This window comes from Triturus cristatus, chromosome 5_1 (assembly GCF_964204655.1).
Source record: "Triturus cristatus chromosome 5_1, aTriCri1.1, whole genome shotgun sequence".
Taxonomy (NCBI): Eukaryota; Metazoa; Chordata; class Amphibia; order Caudata; family Salamandridae; genus Triturus; species Triturus cristatus.
Genome location: NC_140587.1, coordinates 505,567,878 through 505,589,546, shown reverse-complemented (window position 1 = coordinate 505,589,546; position 21,669 = coordinate 505,567,878). Strand labels below are relative to the sequence as shown.

Below are 21,669 nucleotides of genomic sequence, written 5' to 3'. Positions count from 1 at the left end.
AGCGAGGATTTGCTTCGATCGTCGAACTGGAACGTTCGGAGCCGGAGCGCGAAGTATTACATCCGAGCCCGATGGCGGAAAAAGCAATCTGAGGATGGAGCCGAAGCCCATGCGCAATACGAACCAAGGGAGGAGTCACCGACCTCGTGACTTCCAAAGACTTTCCAAGAGGAAAAACAAACTGCAAACATCCGGGCCCAACACCAGATGGCGATCTATGCAAAAAAGTGTGTAATCTGCAGCTCATATGCCTCGAACATCCTGTTCTCTGCCACTATTACCTACTGTCACATGTCGGGGATCAAGAAAACAAAAAGAAAACAAGAGCAATGTGGGATCCTCTTTTACATTTAGTCTGATTTGCGGCTTTATCACATTAGGAAAAAGTCTCCAAAGTAGCAAGAATTTGCTATGCAGAGATATCAAACAGAAAAATGTGGGAGAGTGTGATCTTTTACAACTGCATAATAGGGTCCATCAATTTCATATAAAAAATACTTGCGATCTAACATTTAAAACATTTTCTAATGCAATTAATACATTCATAAAAATGAAGATGTCCAAAAACAATCCCCAAAAAACAATGAAAAACAAAAGAATGATTAATGGCTAAACCATGTAAACAGCTACACTGATGAGCTTTAAACCATATACTACAATTAACTAATGCAGGGCCAGAAGTTAGTTTTCTAACTCTACATTTACTAGATTTATTAAAACATTTATTAGAACATGAACTGCTCCGGGGGATAGCAGGGCACAGTACCTAAAAAGTTACTTACCTTTAAAAACAGTTTCACAGCTTGAGCCTATTCTAGATTTATAATCAGAGCTTCATGTAACCAACTAGTAAATGAGCAAAAGGGCATTATTTACATGAATACAGTTTTTGGGCATTGGCAATATGCAAAATCTGTATGACCCATGATGACGTAGACCCGAAGCTTGCAAGGCTCGGAAGCATATGTATGGCTGTGAATGAAAATCAAAATAGGAAGACACTTCAATTATCACCAGTGATAAAGGCTTTTCAGCCGGCAGAATACAAAAAGAGGACAAATACGCTGAAGAATATTCCTTTTCAGACCGTTTGATCAAAAAGATTTTAACACATCCGATCTGTGCATGGGATGTTTAGGTGCTACCAGTAGTCTTTGTTATTCAGTGGAACAAGCAGGCTGTACAGAATTACTATATTCCCTTACGCCTTCATTGCGTATTTCCAGAGCTGGTTATGGACAGAATGCCTTTCAACCTCTGCCTGCCATTTGGTACCCTCACACCCTATTTGTAATTTGTCTCTTCCTCAAGACCAGAGTAAACCTCGCAATAAGACTTTCCTTTGGTCTCACCTACCGAACAGTGCGATCTTACCTACCAGACAGTGCAAGCTGTATGGGTACGAAGGACCTATTGTGAAAGTGCTATGAGCTTACAGCCCGCCAATTGCTTAGCATTGGTTGACTTTATTGGCGCTCTTATTTGCTTCTTATTCAATGGCTTCCCTTCTTCTTGTGTTTGTCCTTCCCGAGAGCACAGCCTGTTCAGAAACCTTTGGATTGGCTGACTTGTATCTATCCACTGCTCACATTTAGGGAACTATTTTTTATTTTGTATTAACCACTTCATGAGAGTGCATGGGTTTTATAGCTCTCTCCACCAAGCGCTGCTTCCCCTATCAAATATCCCAACATTTTGCTGATGCAACAGGGATATGAATCTGGGGGATGGCTGAACATCAGACTTTGAAAATTGTTTTTGTTTTAATATCCTGTGTTCCATACATTGCTTGAAAGCCCAAACTTTGGCTCTTAATGCTTTTATGGCGCTGGGAAAGAGCCATCTGCTATGCTCACTTAGCTGGTGTCTCAGGCAAAGAGTGTACTTAGAATGACACTTCTCCTGGAAGCCCACAAATCAGCTTTGTTATTTTCTACGGAGGACCAAACTGCTGAAATCTGTGGAATGTAATTTAGCTTTGGCAAGTGCTTCCCTTGACATTCTGACACTCCCATACTCTTTTTAATTTCTGCTGAGAGTTTTTCTAGGAGAAAGTATTTGAAAAAAACCATGCCATTTATAAAGATTGATAACTAAACTCAATGTACAGTTTGTAAATACCATAAGATAGGTCATCCGATTTTCCTCCAATATTTTGAATTTTTTTCTTTTACTTTTTTTTTTAAACAATATTTTCAAAACAAACATTGGCAAAGCCAACAGCTCGGTACTCACATTATAAGGGGGGAAATCTATTGGCTTTGCCAATGCTTGTTTTTTGTTGCAAACTGTGAAGAAAAACAACTGCGTTTTGCTCAGTTGAGTCTTTTCTGGTTCCTAGTGGCACACAGATATTTGAGCTGATGTTTGTGAACTGGAGCTGACACAGAAACAGCTAACACTCTAGAGGCCGAGTCTTCCCGGACTTAACCAATTTCTGATTTAGATGATGAACAGCGAAAGGAATCCCAGGTTATGGTCAAGACAAGCACTGTTCCCAAACATTATTTTGACTTTAACAAAGATACAAAACGTAAAATCTTTCACAAAACCAGTGCTTAATCTTACCGGTGGGGGCCCGGCACTTGTTTTTCCACAACAAACATTTCCAGAGAGCAAGACAGGGAAAACACACAAAAAGGGAAAGAAGGAGGAAGAGAAAGATGGAAAAACCATCACAAAGGGAGAAAGCCGGAACCTGCTCGAGTGAGATAAATGGTCAGGGAGTGTCCGGTGGTCTATTAGAGAAGCATAAGGTGGTTTGAAGACTGCACAGCCGTAGTAATCTGTGTGTTGACATTTAATGGGCATCGGCACACACTTTCCCAAGTTCAGCACTGCACAAAACTAGACAGTCACTACATTAATTGACCCAGAAAGTGACAGAGAAACATTTCGGTGCCACGGGGATGGTCTTGAAGCATATAATTCATGCAAGCCCTATCAAACAGAATGAATCCTCGCCAGTAGAAACTCAGATGCACACAGTAAAATACAGGATTTATCACCTTGCAGAATCATCAGCTGAGTCAATTCAAAAACCGTTCATTAATCCAAAAAGAATGAAGAAAATATATGCTGCTGGCGAAACAAACTGCTGCAGTAAATATAGCTAAATCCTTTGGCACCGACAAATACCAGGCTCCAAAAATGAATGCACGTGAATTAAGAAAAGACTGACACAGCAAAACTCTTCATTAAAATATGGTGTGGAAATATGGAGAATAAAGGCAACGCCAAGCAAGACTAAAGGGAAAGAAAAATGAACAACGATACAAAACAAGGAAAACTTACGGAAAAGAACTCAAGCCAACAAAAGTAACATGAATGAGATAGAAAAGACAAAACCAGCCTCAAAAGATTTTATGTAAATACTGTCGGACGAATATTCCACAACCTGAAAACATGCATTCTTAATGTTTGTCCCATCTTGCCCTTCTTTCATCTGAAGAAATCTATCATAACTTGGTATAAATTGGTGCAAAATACATATGCGGAGATGTGGTCATAAAGGGAAAGTTGAGCCATTTTGTGGACGATTTTGCAGATGCTGCATAAAACTCTTCGATGTTATGCATGTGTCCGTCCTGCTAAAGGAGCATCCGCTGCACCTGTGTCCTTGATTGCATACTAGGCGAAGAACTAACTGCGATCTTACATTATACGTTCCATGATGGAGAATGGTCTTAACTTTGTTCCATAATTATCTTCAGAACGTCTCATAATACAAATTTTTTTGTTTACTCAGCACGCCATCATATTTCCCTCTGTACAATTACTGTATATTCTCCCTGTTCATCACTTACTTCCAAATCTGATACTAGTCAGTCTACCCCAAAAAGTGTGCCATCAACTATTTCCATTCCTACAATCTGTCATTCATGGCTTCTTTCTTCCCAAATACTCTTATACAACTCTGCCAACACCAACAATTTATTCATATCAACTTCGTTATAAAGAAGCTACCATCACACCAAGTTGTTAGGTCGCTAACGCATCCCATTCTGAAACTGCTAACCACATTTTCCCAATCCATCACTGACTTGCTGGTAACTCAAGGCTACACAATTATAGGGGAAAATAGATCAAATAAATCAGGGTGTGGAATTGTTGTCTTTCAAGCAGACTCTAAACTGCAAATCACACTGCACCACAATATATGCCACTTTCGAACCTTTTAAAATTGCCATCACCCATGTCCTCATCCAACATCATTGAAGTACATATTATCCATTAGCAAATACAATAAGATACTAGACGGAGCGCTGAGCCTTTTCAGACACTCGCCCCCAGTCATTATTAGATTTGGGTTATTTAGCTGACTTCGCCACCAGTTCGGACTCAGCCATATGCAAATCAGTCTTAACCCAGCTCCTGTGGAACTCACTGGGTGTTTCCTCAGAAACGATACTGGATCCCAACTTCACTACCCCACTACATCAGCCCAACAAAGTCAAAGCCAATGAGGTTAATGTGGGGAAGAGGGGAAAACAAAACAAGGACAGGGAGAAGGAGTCGATCACGATGGCACGTCTGGAACCCTGTCCTTAGGATGCCGATTGTATACTCTTTATGTGAAATAGCATACGAGTATTCTTTCTATATTGATATGAGGGTAGTATTTAACAATAACTGGACAGATGTTTAGGAATAGTATACCCGATGAACATCCCTCTTCCAATTCAATTGAAGGTATAAATATGCAGAAACCAACTGAGAACGGTTGTGTCTATAGAAATAGAAAATACTATGAATTAACGTTAGGGCTGCGGAACCAGAGATGTACAGGGCCGGACTGGGAACTAAAACCGGCCCTGGCAAAGTGCCCGGCCAGCCCCCTCCCCCCCCCCCCCCCCCCCCCCCCCCCTGGGGGGTTGGGGGTGCAGCCGAGCCCTTTGCCAGGGCCGGTTTTCGGCCAATTTTGTTACAGGGCCGATTTTCCAGCTATGCTGCAAAAACGGCCCTGTAACAAAAACGGCCCCCAGGGACCCAAAACCGGCCCCCACCCATGCAGCCCACCGGGGGATTGCCCGGTGCCCGCTACGGCCAGTCCAGCCCTGGAGATGTAATTACAAAGATTGTATAATACGGACCTTAACGAATGCCACCGTAATTTCCACTAGACCCAAAAATCAAATATAAATCCTGTTAAACTAGGAAAAAAACAAAATAATAGGACCAGATGTACGATGGTATTTAGCATGCGCAAACGGGTTTGCGACCATTTTGCGCATGCTAAAATAAAAACCTGTGGCCAATGTACAAACACTATTGTGCGATTTGCAAATAAATTGTGACTCACAAAATAGTGTTTAAAGACTTGCTATTAGGAAGGGGCGTCCCCTTCCTAATAGCGACCGCAAAGCCATGTACCAATGTTTTGTGACCACAATTGTTGTTGCAAAATACTCGCAAATTACCACCAAATGCAGCCGCAAATGGGGACCCCTTCCCCTTTGTGACTGGCTCAGAAATATTTTTTAAGGACAGGCAGTGGTCCCAGGGAAGACTACCGGCCCTTAAAAAATGAAACAAAAACATTTTTGTAATTTTTTTTTTTTAAATGCATCCCATTTTCCTTTAAGGAAAACGGGCTGCATTTAAAAAAGTAAAAAATCTGCTTTATTGAAAAGCAGTCCCAGGCATGGAGGTCTGCTGAGCCCAGCAGGCCACAATTCCTGGGAGGGCCAGACATTTCCAATGGCGTCGCAAATTGCGAGTGGCTCATTAAAATTCATGAGCCTCGCATTTTGTGACCCCATTGGGAATCGCTAACAGTGTCTCTGACACTGTTGTACCTTTGCTTTTGCGACTCGTAAATTGTGACTCGCAATTTTTCGCTATTTGCGAGTCACAAATGGTCATACATCTGGCCCATAGTTCCCTAGACAGGATAAATTTAAGATAAAAACACACTACACAAAAAGGTGCTGGGTCAGATTAGAAAATAAGCTACTAATCTATAGGACTCTGGGAACTAACCTATAACTATATTCTCTTTTGCCAGCTCCAAAAAAAAAAAATGCAGAAACAACCAATGAAGATACTATAACCACATTGTGTGGAATCCAAGTAATCAGATAAGTATTAAGGTCACAACATAATTATGTCACAATCCTACCGTGAGTTCAGAAGGCTAGGATTCTTTAAAATTTCTTCTTTTCCACTATTTATCTGCAGTTTGAATGGAAAAGAAAGGACTCCAACTGTTTGGGACTCGCGCAGCTGTAAAGGGAGCCACCGGTGAGGGAACACCAAGAGAGACGACAACCTGGAAGAAAAATCCCCGATCCAGGTAGAGAAGACTCCTCCCGTAGTAGTCAGAACGCATCAGAGACGTCTCGTCAAACCCGACGGCTTCAGCAAAAACAACAGGTAAGGAGCAATAAGGAGTGCGGGGAATGCTAGGCGGTAACTGTCGCAGAATGCGAAGCAGGTTATATTCATAGATGGCCCTTTTTATGTGTTCCCAGCTCTTCCCCGCCCACTGACAGCAGTTGGTGAGCGGGTTGCGCCCGACAGCTCCTCAAGGGAACAGTCCAGCTTGAACTACCAAGCCAGGTACTCCCTGGACCGGAAACAAGCATCCTGGGATCGGTTTCAGGGTAACACCCCTCATCAGCCAGGCTAGCTTGAATCCTGTGGCAAAGTGAGCAAGGCACCCCCGTCTGGGCATACCCTGCCAACTTAGGGCAAACAAAGTAAACACAATAAGATAATGGTGGGAGTGCTGAAACTTTTCAGACACTCCCCCCCCCAGTCACTATTCAATCTGGGTTAAATCCATCATTGTTATTGATCTCACTTTGCAACCCCAGTTCAGACTCAGACCCAGCCATACGCAAATCTTTTGCAGGCAGGCTCCACACAACACGGGGCCACTTCAGCAGAGCCCCCTGCTGTACTCTAGTCGGTACACGCAGCACAGTGCTGGAAAAGCCACCTGCACTGCAATTCTATAAACATAGCGCTCACAACACGCGCTGATAAGGGAGCAAAGCCAAGAGCGCTCCTCCTAGGTTTGCTTTAGAAAGGTGAAGAACAGTCCAGTCCTTCCTCTATCCCAGACAGGAACAACTTCTTCAGCCGTCCTATCCCACACCAATTAGGGGAAGTGCTCCTCACACAGCTTTTCCAGCTGTTCTCCAAGCAGGTCCTTTTCAAGCATAGCAAGTAACCTTCTTGAAGTCTTTTTTATCCCTCAGACATCCAACAGGCACAGGGTCAGACTGATTTGCATATGGCTACGTCTGAACTGGGGTGGTGGAGTGAGCTAAAGAATGATAATGGATTAAACCCAGATCAGTTGACTGGGGGTGAGTGTTTGATTTGCTCAAACGCTCCGTCCATCATCCCCTTTGGTATCGCTTTTTTTGCCCTAAGTTGGCAGGGTATGCCCAGACGTGGGTCCCTTGCTCACTTTGCTACTGGATTCAAGATAGCCTAGCTGATGAGGGTTATGAACCCGAAACCGGTCCCAGGATGCTTGTTTCCGGTCCAGGGAAGACATGGCTTGGCAGTTCGGGCTGGACTGTTCCCATGAGGCACTGGGTCAGACTGATTTGCATATGGCCATGTCTGAACTGGGGGGGTGGAGTGAGCTAAAGAATGATGATGGATTAAACCCAGATCAGTTGACTGGGGGTGAGTGTTTGATTTGCTCAAACGCTCCGTCCATCATCCCCTTTGGTATCGCTTTGTTCGCTCTAAGTTGGCAGGGTATGCCCAGACGTGGGTCCCTTGCTCACTTTGCCACTGGATTCAAGATAGTCTGGCGGATGAGGGTTATGAACCCGTAACCGGTCCCAGGATGCTTGTTTCCAGTCCAGAGAAGACATGGCTTGGCAGTTCGGGCTGGACTGTTCCCATGAGGCACAGGGTCAGACTGATTTGCATATGGCCATGTCAGAACTGGGGTGGTGGAGTGAGCTAAAGAAGGATGATGGATTAAACCCAGATCAGTTGACTGGGGGTGAGTGTTTGATTTGCTCAAACGCTCCGTTCATCATCCCCTTTGGTATCCAACAGGAGGCCAGCACACACAAGCCCTCGGAGATTCTTCCCAAGCAGGATACCACAGCAGGGAAAAAAAGAGTCAGTCCTTTTCCTCTACCACAGACAGAAGCCACAACTGCAGGCCAACCCACCCCTCACTCAGAAAAGGCAGCGCTCCTCACAGAGTCCTTCTACTCTTCTTATTGGCAGGGTCCTCTTGTTCCTTGGAGCAATCTAAAGTCCTTGGATTGTAGATGTAATATTTATAGCCCAAAATGTCTTTGTTCTCTTTGTGGCAAATCCAGTCCAAACCAGCCCTGTTCTCGCTGTTGCAGCATGACCACAGGGGGCAGAGACAGCATTGTGCAAAAGGAGACACAGCCTATTCAGGTGTAATCAAAACTCCTTCAACCACTCTAAATGCAGACCAGGTCTATTCAGCAGCTGCGATGAGTCACCAGGCAAGGCAGGGCACACCGCAACCCCCCCAGTGACTGTCTAGAGTGAATTCACATCTCAGCTCCTGTCACTCACACACCAGACGCTGAATACACAAACAGCTAGAGGCACACAGAGTGGTAAAGTAAGAAAATGCCCACTTTCTAAAAGTGGCATTTTCAAACACAGGATTTAAAAACCACTTTTACCAAAAGGGGCGTTAATAAATTCTGAGTTCAGAGACTCTAAACTCAATTTTCCAATTTTGTCCCTCTTGCACGTCACACATGTAAAATGGCACAGTGCAACTCCAATGATAAGCCTATGGGACAGATAGCCTTTCAGCAGTAAAACATGAAGTACACTATATTTCACTATCAGGACATGTCACACACACCGGTACATGTCCTACCTTTCAAGTACACTGCACCCTGTCCATGGGGGTTTCCTTGGGCCTACCTTAGGGGTGCCTTACATGTAAGGAAAGGGAAGTTTTGGGCCTGGCAAGTGGGTGTACTTGCCAGGACAAAGTGACAGTTCACAACTGTGCACGCAGACACTGCAGTGGCAGGTCTGAGACACATTACAGGGCTACTCATGTGGGTGGCTCAACCAGTGCTGCAAGCCCACTAGTAGCATTTGATTTACAGGCCCTGGTACACATTGTGCACTTTACTAGGGACTCAAACATGCCAATCATGGATAACCAATCATTGTCACAATTTATACAAAGCATATGCACTTTAGCACTGATCAGCAGTGGTAAAGTGCCCAGAATCCTATAGCCAATGAAAACAGGGTCAGAAAAATAGGAGGCAAAAGGGAAAAAGTTTGGGGATAAACCTGTCAAAATGGCCAAGTCTAACAACTGCATACTAAACTAAAAGCTCTGAAAAAAGAATACAAATATGCCATCCTACATACAAATATTCAATACTATCCAGGAGTAAAGTGACACCTCATCCAACCCTGCTAGATTCATTTTCTAGCACATTCAGTCCAACACATTTCCACATTTGGAATCTATACACTCTTCCTCACTCTCTGATTGCGAGGAATTCATCACCTGGTTTACTGACAAGATCAGATCCGCTAAGTGTTAAAATCACTTAAGGGATCTGATCCGATCACACCTTCAATGATTATACTCCTTACAAATGCAAAATGACTTGTTACTGCTTCATTACCAGCAGCACTGATGATCGATACTCCATCATCAAGCACCTCAAACCAACAAATGATTATCCACAGCACTTGCCAGCTAACATCTTTAAAGATAGCTTTCACATCTTTGAATGTGCCCTGCATGCTTGTACTAATGCATCTCTTACTAAAGCAGCTCTGGGTTCTCGAGAAGCAGGCCAAATTGCTCCTTGCCTCAAACAGACTAATAGTTTATTTCCTGTCCAGGAATCAGCAAGGAAGCAGTTACATTGAAGATCCCAGATTACATGCAGAACCTTGTTTACTCAAGTTTCACAGTCTGTTGGCTCCTTTTGGCACAGTTACTCATTGCCCCCAACTTTGAAACCTGCAATGCTGCATGGACTTCCCTGGCCTGCATCCTGTGATGGCTCGCTTCACTTCTCGCCCATCGGCATACCGTGGCTAAAACTGGAAAAAATGTCTTGAAGTCGTGTGGTGTTTCCCATCCATTAATTTTAGCACCTACGATGCTCAACCTAGTGGTGCCCAGTGAGAATAAATGATCCTCCATCCACTAATAGGCGAACACTACATCTAACAAAAACCATTAACTAATGCGGTCTTTGAAACACTCTACACTTGGGTGCTGCCAAATGTCCTAATGTTCAATCCACAAAATGCAGAATTCCTTCTCATTTCCTCCAGCTACAGAACTAAATTTGACCCCTTATCATTGGATGTACTCAAAACTGAAGGCTTCCTTGTCTTCCTTCACCCACAGTAAAATCCCTTAGCATTACTACAGATTCAAAGCTCATTGTCATTTGTCACATTAATCTGGTGGCTAAGTCTGCTAACTTCTTTCCACATTCCTTAAAAATAAGCACCCAATTTGAGCGTCCCACCCAGAAAAAGAAGTCCAGGCCCTTCTTGTCCCTAGGCTTTACTTCATGAATGGAATATGCTACTTACCAGTATGCATCTGTTCTTGGCATGTAGAGCTGCAGAGTTGTACACTTAGCATAGATCGCCATCTGGTGTTGGGCCCGGATGTTTGCAGTTTGTTTTTGTTCTTTGGACAGTCTTTGGAAGTCACGAGTTCGGTGACTCCTCCTTCGGTCCGTACTGCGCATGGGCTTCGGCTCCATCCTCAGATTGTTTTTCGCCAACAGGGAAATGATGGAGCGTAGTAATAACAGTGAGAAACCCATGTGTGTTGTATCTAAATAAGATGGACTGGAACGGATACAGGTAGCCGGGGAGGCGGGTGGGCGTGTACAACTCTGCAGCTCTACATGCCAAGAACAGATGCATACTGGTAAGTAGCATATTCCGTTCGAGGCATATGAGCTGCAGATTGTACACTTAGCATAGATTATATAGCAGTACCCAACCTTAGCGGCGACCACCGGTATCCGTTGCAGTGGTTTGAAAAAGTGTCTTTAGTACAGCCTGGCCCACACTAGCTTGCTGCTTGGAATGCACATCTACACAGTAATGTTTTGTGAAGGTGTGCGGTGTTGACCATGTGGCTGCTTTGCAGATGTCATCTAAGGGTATGTTCCCTAGAAAAGCCATAGAAGCCCCTAACTTTCTAGTAGAGTGGGCTTTAGGTGGAACAGATAATGTTCTTTTTGCCTTTTGATAGCAAATTTGTATACACTTTACAATCCACCTAGCTATCCCTGATTTAGAGATGGGGTTGCCTTTATGTGGTGGAGAGAAGGAAACGAACAATTGTTTAGTCTTCCTGAAGGGTTGCGTTCTTTGTATGTAGTACAGCAAAGCCCTTTTAACATCGAGTGTGTGTAAGGCCCTCTCTGCAACAGATTGAGGTTGCGAGAAAAAGACAGGTAATTCCACCGATTGATTGAGATGGAAGGGGGAAATGACCTTGGGCAGAAACTTCGGATTTGTACGAAGTATGACCTTGCTGTGATGTATTTGTAGGACGGGTTCCTGTATAGTGAACGCTTGTATTTCACCAACCCTTCTAAGGGAAGTGATAGCTACGAGGAAAGCTGTTTTCCAGGTGAGGAACTGTAGCTCACATTTATGCATTGGTTCGAAGGGTGGACCCATTAGCCGTGTAAGAACTACATTTAGATTCCATACAGGGGAAGGTGGTGCCCTGGGAAGAATTACTCGTTTAAGGCCTTCCATAAAGGCTTTAATAGCGGGCACTCTGAACAGTGATAAATGCTGTCTGTTTTGTAGATAAGCAGCGATCGCTGCTAGGTGTAGGCGTATGGATGAATATGCCAGGTTACACCTGTGAAGATGGAGCAGATAGCATATGATGTGCTGTATGGATGCATCTAAAGGGTTGATTGTATTGTTACGGCAGTAAATTACAAATCTTTTCCACTTTGCGGCATAGCATGCTCTAGTGGTAGGACGTCTGGCTTCCATGATGATGTTCATGCAATCAGGGGGAAGGTTAAGGTATCCAAATTCTAAGATTTCAGGAGCCAGATCGCAAGGTTGAGCTGAGCTGGGTCCGGGTGCCTGATTTCTCCATGGTTCTGGGTTAGGAGGCATGGGGACAGGTGCAGTTTTTGATGTGGTACCACCGATAGCTGTAGTAGTGTGGTGTACCACGGCTGCCTGGCCCATGTTGGGGCTACCAGAATGAGTGTGAGGGAGTGCTGCTGTAGCTTCCTTACCACTAATGGAATTAGCGGGAGAGGTGGAAAGGCGTATGCAAATCTGCCTGACCAGTTCATCCATATCGCATTGCCCTTGGACAATGGGTGTGGGTATCTGGCGGCGAAGCTTGGGCATTTTTTGTTTTCGTGGGTGGCGAAGAGGTCTATCTGAGGATGCCCCCACTGTTGGAAGAATGGGTGAAGAACTTGTGGATGCAGTTCCCATTCGTGTAGTTGTTGCGTTTGTCTGCTGATGCATCTCCATATGCTCTGGGCTAAGCGGGAGAGCTGGGGAGAGTGTGCCCCCCCCTGTTTTTGGATATAATACATTGCAGTCATGTTGTCTGTGCGAATGAGGACTGCTTTGCCCGAAATCTGTTTTTGAAAAGATTTTAGGGCTAGAAAGATCGCCAGGAGCTCCAGATGGTTGATGTGGAGCGATTTTTGCTGTGGCGTCCATAGACCTTGCATGGTGAGGTGTAAGAGGTGCGCTCCCCAGCCGGAGAGCGATGCGTCCGCTGTTAGAATCACCTGAGGAACCGGGTCCAGGAACGGCCGCCCTTTGGAGAGGTTTGTGGTGTTCCACCACTGCAGAGAGTGATGGGTGCGGCCGTCCACCAACACCAGATCCGTCAGCTGACCCTGGGCTTGGTTCCACTGTTGTGCTAGGCACTCTTGAAGTGGACGCATGTGAAGTCTTGCATGGGGCACTATGAAAATGCAAGACGCCATCATTCCTATGAGCTTCATAAACACTCTTGCTGGAAGAGAGTGTTGAGGAAGGAATGTTTTGCGCAAGGCTTGTATGCTTGCGATTCTGGCTGAGTTTGGATAGGCAATACCTTTGTAGGTGTCTATAGTGGCCCCGAGATATTGCTTTGTGTGAGATGGTATGAGGTGGGACTTTTGGTAGTTCACCGTGAAGCCTAGCTGGTGGAGCAGTTGGATGGTGCTGTTTGTATGTTGCACACATTGGTGGTAGGACGCGGCTTTTATCAGCCAGTCGTCTAAGTAGGGGAAGACGTGAATCTGTTGACGTCTGAGGTGTGCTGCTACTACCGCTAGGCATTTGGTAAACACCCGTGGTGCGGTGGTGACCCCGAAGGGGAGAACCGTGAATTGGTAATGCTGACCGTCCACCACGAACCTGAGGTACTTCCTGTGAGAAGGGTGTATTGGAATGTGAAAGTATGCGTCTTTCAGATCCAAGGTAGTGAGAAAGTCTCCCTGACAGAGGAGTGGGAGGACTTGTTGTAGGGTGACCATGTGGAAATGGTCTGAATGTATGTATGCATTGAGAGGCCGGAGGTCCAGAATGGGCCTCAGGGTCCCGTCTTTCTTCGGTATCAGGAAATACAGAGAGTAGACCCCTAGATTTTGCTGATTGACGGGGACCTGCTCTATAGCGTGTTTTTGGAGGAGGGAGAGCACCTCCTGTTTGAGTAGTGTGGAATGTTCTTGAGACATTGGACGGTGTCTTGGTGGGATATTGGGTGGGGTAGATGTTAGCTCGAGACAGTACCCTGATCGAATAATTTGGGTCACCCATTTGTCCGATGTTATGGACTCCCATGCGTGGATAAATTGTTGTAGTCTGCCCCCGACCGGAGTGGGATGGTCTGGGGGGAGGGAAGGGAAGTCATTGTGCGGGCGGGGTTGCGGAACGGGTGGTGTTAGTTTTGCCCCTGCCCTTATTGTTGTTGCCTCTGTAACCACCCCTTTGGTTGCCCTTTGAAAAGGTATTTTGAGGAGGGGACTTGTAGGAGGTAGAGGCGCTATCGGTGGAGAAGCCTCTGCCTGTGCTACGAAAGGATGAGCGTCGAAAGGAACGTTTAGGGGCCTGTGATTGGAGTGCCCCCATAGACTTTGCTGTGTCTGTGTCCTTTTTCATCTTTTCCAACGCTTCGTCCACCTTTGGCCCAAAGAGAGTTTGTTGGTCAAAAGGGTGATTTAGTATGGACGCCTGGACTTCAGGATTGAACCCTGAGATCCTGAGCCAGGCATGACGACGAAGCAGGACACTGGTATTTATTGCTCTAGAAGCAGTGTCGGCTGCATCGAGGGCACACTTAATGGAGGTGTTTGTAATTAGTTTACCCTCCTGTATCAGGTCATGAGCCTTGCGCTTGTGTTTTTCGGGGAGGTGCTGCATAAGAGCCTCAAGTTCGTCGTAGTGTGCTCTGTCATAGCGCGCAAGTAGCGCTTGTGTATTTGCAATGCGCCACATGTTTGCAGCTTGGGAGGCGGTGCGTTTGCCAGACGCGTCTAAAAGTTTTGATTCCTTGTCTGGCGGTGGGGCTTCCCCTGAGGACTGGGAGTTAGCCCGCTTTCTAGCTGTGGAGACAACTAGGGAATCTAAGGGAGCAGGGCCCTTAATGTATGCAGGGTCTGTGGGTGCCGCCTTGTACTTTTTTTCTATTCTAGGGTTCAGTACCCTGGCCCTGACAGGGTCTTTGAACACCTCTGCAGCATGCTTGGTGACACCTTTAAGCATGGGCAAAATAGACGTGGACTTGTCCTGAATGTCAAATGTGTCCAGTAGGAAGTCATCTTCCACTGGTTCGCTATGCATGTCCACCCCATGGTAGTTTCCTGCTCTCTGCACTAAGTGGTGAAACCCTAAGGAGTCCTCTGGAGGAGACGGCCTGGATGGGTATAGGTCGTCCTGAGGCATATCAGGTATGTCAGGGTTGTGGTAGTCTTCCCATGGGTCTGGGGTCCCCGGTGGAGTGGGGTCCATTGGGGCGTCCGCTGGGTCATAATGTGGATCCCCGAAGTCCGGATCTGGGGACGGGGTCGGGGAGTGATAAGGTAAGGGTGGCGGAGATTTGGGAGGTGGAGGAGGTGGAGGAGGTGGAGGAGGAGGTAGTGGGGAGGGCACTCTGAGAGGAGAAGTAGCAGAGTCCTTCCGTTTGGGCGGTGGAGGAGGAGCCGGTGTGTCAAGACGTCTTTTCTTGACAACTAAAGTCAATAGCCCAGTCTTTGGATCTTTAAATAGAGTCTTTTGCAAAGGGTCTGGTGTAAAGAGATCCAGTGGCGCCGAATCGTCCGCTGGCGCCGATGTTTTCGGAGCCGAGGGTTTCGATGGTTTCTGTGCGCCATGCTTTTTTGGAACCTCCGTTTTTTTCGGCGTCGAAGGAGTTTTCGGCGCCGGAGCGTCGGTGCCGACAGATTTGTGTTTGTGTTTCGTCGGCACCGAGAGTCCAGGCTTCGGCACCGGTGGCTTCGGAGTCGAGCTGGGTATCACTTTCTTCGGTGCCGGATGGTGTTTTTTCGGCACCAGGCGTCAGCTGGCTCGAGCCCGAGCTGCCGTGAGACTTTTGAGGCTTCGACACCGGGCCCGAAGGTGGGGTGATGGAAGCTGTGTGCTTGGTTTTACCCAGGCCTGCAGGCGAGGGTGTAACCTGAGTCTCTTTGGTTTTGGGCGCGGGGGTGGGAGGGGGTACAGTACTCACGACCCGCTGCGCCGGTGTGATGTCCTCCACGTCGGAGTCGTCGGCCTCGGAAGCGCTGACGACGTCTTCCTCCTGCTCGGTGTGTAGTTGCCCCGAAGCTTCGGCGTCGTCTCCGAAGATGTCCGGTGGAGCCGCGGTCGAGGAGTGCGCCATGGTGCGTCGAGCTCTTCGATCCCGGATGGTCTTTTTAGATCGAAAAGACTTACAGGCGGGGCAGTCTCTAGCCTCGTGTTCTGGGGAGAGGCAAAGGTTACACACCTGATGGAGGTCGGTGTGGGGAAATTTAGACCCACATTTTGGGCACTTTTTGAACGGAGTCCTTTCCATCGGCCGGGACCGGAGTCGAGGAGGGCCCGAAGGCCGGTGCCGATGTACGGGATGGAGAAAAGTGCCGCTTCGAGAGATGAAGATTGATGAAGAAAACTCGAAGAACGAGGATTTTCCGTCGAGGCTGGAACCGTAGAAGTTCGAAGCCGGAGCACGAAGTATCACATCCGAGCCCGATGGCGGAAAAAAACAATCTGAGGATGGAGCCGAAGCCCATGCGCAGTACGGACCGAAGGAGGAGTCACCGAACTCGTGACTTCCAAAGACTGTCCAAAGAACAAAAACAAACTGCAAACATCCGGGCCCAACACCAGATGGAGATCTATGCTAAGTGTACAATCTGCAGCTCATATGTCTCGAACATAACTTTAGCCAGGGCTCCATAGTCCACATGCTCCATCTAAGGCAGTTCAATACTCCAGGCCCAGACTTACCACTCATATGAAAACATTTGATCATGTTACTCCTATACTCAGCAGTGGCTGTCAATAATTACAAGAATGACATAGAAGTAATCTTGCCTCACACCACAATAATACCACAAACCTCTCCAAGCTACTCACTATTTCAGGCAACCAAAAAGGTCTGGAAACCCACAGCTACCTACAGCTTGAAATACCTAGTTCAAAATTATATGTGCCCAAAACACTGTGCTGGTGCTGTTGTTAGCATATGGAGCGCCCTCCATTATCATCTTTAGAGAACACTTAAACCCCACATTTCAGTCTCTTCTTGAATTAAAATGGACTGCCTCCAAACGCCATGCAAAATTGGCCTTCCAATCAGTTATGTTGTTAGAAACACTGATATTCTACGTGATTTTGACTTTCCAGTGCAGTTCCTAATTATACATACAAAGCCCCCACAAGCACCTTGCACCACTTGGCGTTTGCAGCTCCTCATAGGCTGGTCACACTTTGGCATTTGCAGCCTTGCACAGGTTGATTACAACTTCCGCAGATGCAGCCGGAGCCCCGCACAGGTTGATCACACGTTCAGCAGTTGCAGCCCTGCACTGCACTGCACTAGTCGATCCAACTTTGCCATTTGCAGCCCCGCACATGCTGATCAAAACTTTGGCAGTTACAGCCTTGTATGGGGTTGTATGGTAAATGGCAACCCGCAATCACGGTCTTGAAGTGGCCTTGGCAATCACATCATTGTGGAGTCACAGTTCAAGCCTAGAACAGTCGGGAGAGACTGGCTGGGCACTGATACTTGGGTCCTCCCGGATTCATCTTCAGGAGTCTGCTCTTCTGGGTGCCCCACAGCCACCTAGGTCGTGCAGTACCTCACTCTTTGCTGAACAGTCTCTTCTCCTACAGGGTAGACAGGCTCCTTCCCTCTCTCAGCGTACAAGCAGGATTCTCTGCATTTCAGGACAGATACACAGCATTTGCAGCAAGAGATGTAGACTTCAGGTGAAGCCCCTCATCTCTGGGAGACCAGCAGTCAGAAAGACACCAGTCCTGGTTGCACAGCTGCCCTCTAAGTTCTCTGAGGAGCAGCCTCTACCATGGCCATGGGCGACTTAGAACTGAAACAAAAAAGTACTATGGGGGGACCCACTTCTAGACACGACTGGTAGACAAGAGATGTGGATTCAGTGTGTAAAAATGTAGAACTGGTTTAGGATGATTCTTCTTTTAAGTGCCTTTCCCTGGCTGTTCTCCAGATGCACCTCACAGCAGGGGCATCTGCCTCCTTGAGCACCCACAACAGAGGCACAAAGAGGTGTAAGATTCCTGTACCTGGCTGTCGTGAGCCCAGCCAGAGAAGTAATCAGGGAAAGACAAAAGTAAACCCCTCCCCTAAAGGTTTCCTCAACATTCACAACAGAGTCTGCAGTCTCACCCCTCACCGCTACCACCCACCACAGGTGCACAGAAAAACTAATCAGCAGCTCCTTGCAAAAGGCCTTGTAGAATATCTAAAACAACCCTGTCTCCTTTCACCTCACTTTAGTGTCTAGGTCTCCTTGCTCCAGCTACAGGAAAGTGAGCAATAAACTTCCACTGTTTGGGTGCACAGTTTTCATCTCCATTGTGTGCAAGGTCAGGGCAGGACATCCACAAGGGATCACACCTGCCTCCATTTGTCTGGCTCACACTCACACACATCATGTGTGTACCGTGAAAGAAAGGCTACACGCTTAACACATAATTAGATTGTTAACACAAAGGACTGGGCAGGTACCTGAAAGCGGAGCTTTACACGAGTGGGCCGGTAAGCCTCCACTCAAGTGACTCAGATAAAAAGGTCACACTAATGATTCTTAAAACTGGGATTGCACCCACCACTGCTCTACAGGCTAACCCCATGACAGGGACATTAGTCCACTGTCGACAAATGAAGGCTCACTTGGTGCACCTGTTCAGTCCAGGTCATAGGACAAGTCCAGGAGGAGGACTAGATCTTTGCGCACATTGTAAATTAGAGCAATGCTAGGATCAAAAGTGTAGGATTCCAGATTTATGCAACTGTGCCCTCAGGGCAGGGGAACACGTCCATTTACTATGGAGGGGACATTTCCGGGTCAACGTGGGCATCGGACAAATACTGCGCTTTCTTCTTCACTTACCTTGCTGCAGTCGTGAGAATTTCTGCTGCGGTGCTCTAGGCTAAGAAGAAAAAAAAAATTATTAGAAACTTTTAAAAAGTTACCTTTTCACGTCTCTAATATTAAACTGTGCGTATTAAGAAGTCTGGTTCCGCGTTCTGAAAGATCAACGTTTTTGTGGGTCAACACCCTTTCACTGCTCTAGAGCTCAATGTAAGGGGTATGGCTCATTGAGGCTAGCCGGAAGGTGCATTGATTTTGGTGCTTGCTAGAGGCATTTGTGTGTCACCTGAGGTCACAAGTTGGAATCTTTGAATCCTGGCAGCGCCAACAGCCTCTTATACCTCCAAATCAATACATTTACATTACGTGCCTTTAAATGAGCCAGAGTAATAAACATCACTGTTATTTATATATGCATTTCTGTGGCAGGACTCAACAGTTGACAATGGGACAGGAATTCAGTTACCTATTCAAGATTAGAGCATACTCATGAACTCGTTTACATTTTTTGGTGAGTTCGTGCATTTAAATGTGTATTCTTCCCACTTATTTTCACACTGTCCTCCACACCCGTAAGGTTTAAAAGTGTTTTATTGTGAAACAAATTATAAGTTACAAATACATCCCTAAGCTATCATGATTGGGTAATATCAACCACAATGTTGATACTTGATGTGAGTATCTTATGGCCGATTATGTTGGAATAGGTTACTACCAACTTTGTACATCTAGGACGTCCTTCCAAGGTGAAGGATAATTCCATGAGGGGTAACTTGAAACACCAGGGTGTTTCCGCATCCCCGACCTACCAATCCTTACAGCAGTGGTAATTTCAGTGTAAAATGACTGCTTTGGAACTGCTGATGCTCTGGGTGTAGCAATAAAATTTTGCTCTTCTCCAAACGTAGAAAGAAAATGCTACCAACCTTATTCTCCGTACAAGTGTTTGAAATTATCCACACTACTACGACAAATTGAGATCCAATTCAAATTTCATAAGACCTCGTCCGCTCCCAACACAGCATTTAAGAACAGCCCCACCACTTTAAGGGTTTGGTCTATCACGCAGTCTCTTCACCAGCATCAGCAGTTTTTTGTAATGCAAACTCATTCCATCACTGTAACCTGTCCAGAACGGCTACTACCTCTCCTGCGACCCATATACTTTCCTCTCATTTCAATTGTTTTATGGAGTTTCATACGATACCAACGAACCTTCAGTAACCCAAGGTTTTATAATACTAATATCACATGGCACAGTAGACTTCTCACATTAAGGTATTAGTGGTGTTCAGCATTACATCGTTTGGTCCATTCCAGATCACTATCTATCAACTTAGGAGCCGTTTAACAATGCAATTAGCATACAGGTTATTCGCATCAACATTCATATGCTTACAAAATAATTAATAATAAATCAGTTTTTCGAGATAAGACGGATGCATTCGTGTTATTGGGGGAGGGGGAAAGTGTATCCCATATATGTTGTTCAGTTTGTGTTTCTCAGTCAAGCTGTTTCCTGAGCTTTGCTGATCACCACAACCCATCTAATCATGACTCTTGTACACTGATCAAGTGTCGGCCGCGTAAATGTATTCAGTAATTGCTATTGTTTTAGCCAATGCCAGCCCAAGATGTATGAATTAAATGGATTCTGCACCTTTCTTCATTACAGGTATATCTCCTAGTAAACATGCTTTGGGGTGGCTATCAAGTTCAAGCCTCAGAAGTTCCTCAGTTTCCCCCTAACTTCCTCAAATAGCTTTCAAGTTCTGTACAATACCACCACATGATAATATAGGTTCCTTGTAAAGTGTCACATCGAGGGTATCAATCACTGTTATTAGGAATAACTTTACTCATTACTTATGAACTTGAATATAATCTCTGCATACATTCATAATGTATATATTTGATCCTTGCATTTCTTGTGATCTGTCTACATTGAGCATACAGTTGCTTCCACCTGTTGCTCCTAGTTTCTCTTAATGGCTGCTGATTGCGTTGGTTCTTTTACCAAGCATGATCGTTCGATATCTGCCATTATTTTACCTCCCTGCCCAGTTCTAGGAGTTTTTGGTTTACTGGGTGTATTTCAGGATCTTTGGGGAATCCCAGCCATATCTTTCTCAAGTTAGCTTTCACTCTGGCATACACTACAAAGCTTGTACTTTGCATTTCCCATCCTGTTTAGAATTCCAATCCTCCAAGCTTTCTACTATTGTTATATAAATGTCCTAATGCAGCCAGACCTGGTGGTGAAGTCGCCTGCTTTACGTATTGAGATTTAGTCGGGGACATCACAGTGATCTAGGTACTTTGCTCTGGAGAGTAATGGTAATGTTTGTTCTGTCAATGGAGCAATTACGTTTTGGATCCGCCTGGTAACCAAGTCACTGTCTTGAGCCTGCCAGCCAAAGCACTACGTTGTCAAAGTTATTTTATCTAATATCATGCATAATATCTCCAGAAGTCCGGTACCTCCTTTTTCCCCCCCAAGGAAATCTCAATGTTAATAGCACCACCCTCGCACATCTATCCCACATAATGTTTGTAATAGAGACTTTTTTCAAACCTCTCTCTGGCATTATTAGACTATCAGTACTTGCTGCTACCTTATAATCTTTGTCAGAGCTGCATGACGACATAGGATATGTAAGCCATTGTGTAATGAATCCCTAAGGTTTACGCAGCATGTATACTATACTCTTCTCATACACGTCTTCAGTATTCTGACTCATGTTAATTTCCAGTATTTGAAGGGTTCAGTTATTCATCAAATGGTGGGTCTCTGTACATGTCTAGCCTGGTACATCTGAGCAGATGTAAGATTGATTTTGTCATATTTAATTTGAAGCCTGAGAATTTCCCCAGTTTAGCTACTGCTGCACTCATCAACGAAACTGTTTGCCATGTCCAGGGTTTTAGGATATTAGAGCACATCCAAGAATACACTGATGCAACGCGAGTCACATCTCCAGTTGTAACACATTCTTTAGCATCTTTATGTGCGGTCGGGAAAAACACTCTGATTTACGCCACAGTATTTAAATTTGTTATAAATGTCCGTTCCAACATAGGTATCCTAACGACGTGC

The 21,669-nt window shown here is 45.6% G+C and overlaps 1 protein-coding gene across 1 annotated transcript in view; it reads right to left on the bottom strand.

Moving 5' to 3' along the window:
• The window catches only part of ZFAND1 (zinc finger AN1-type containing 1), a 217,400-nt gene that overhangs the window by 130,974 nt on the left and 64,757 nt on the right, over window positions 1–21,669 (bottom strand). Inside the window, exon 3 of the mRNA XM_085605359.1 lies at window positions 18,591–18,630. Coding sequence (XP_085461485.1) covers window positions 18,591–18,630 — 40 coding nt within the window. The remainder of the gene's footprint in view (window positions 1–18,590; window positions 18,631–21,669) is intronic.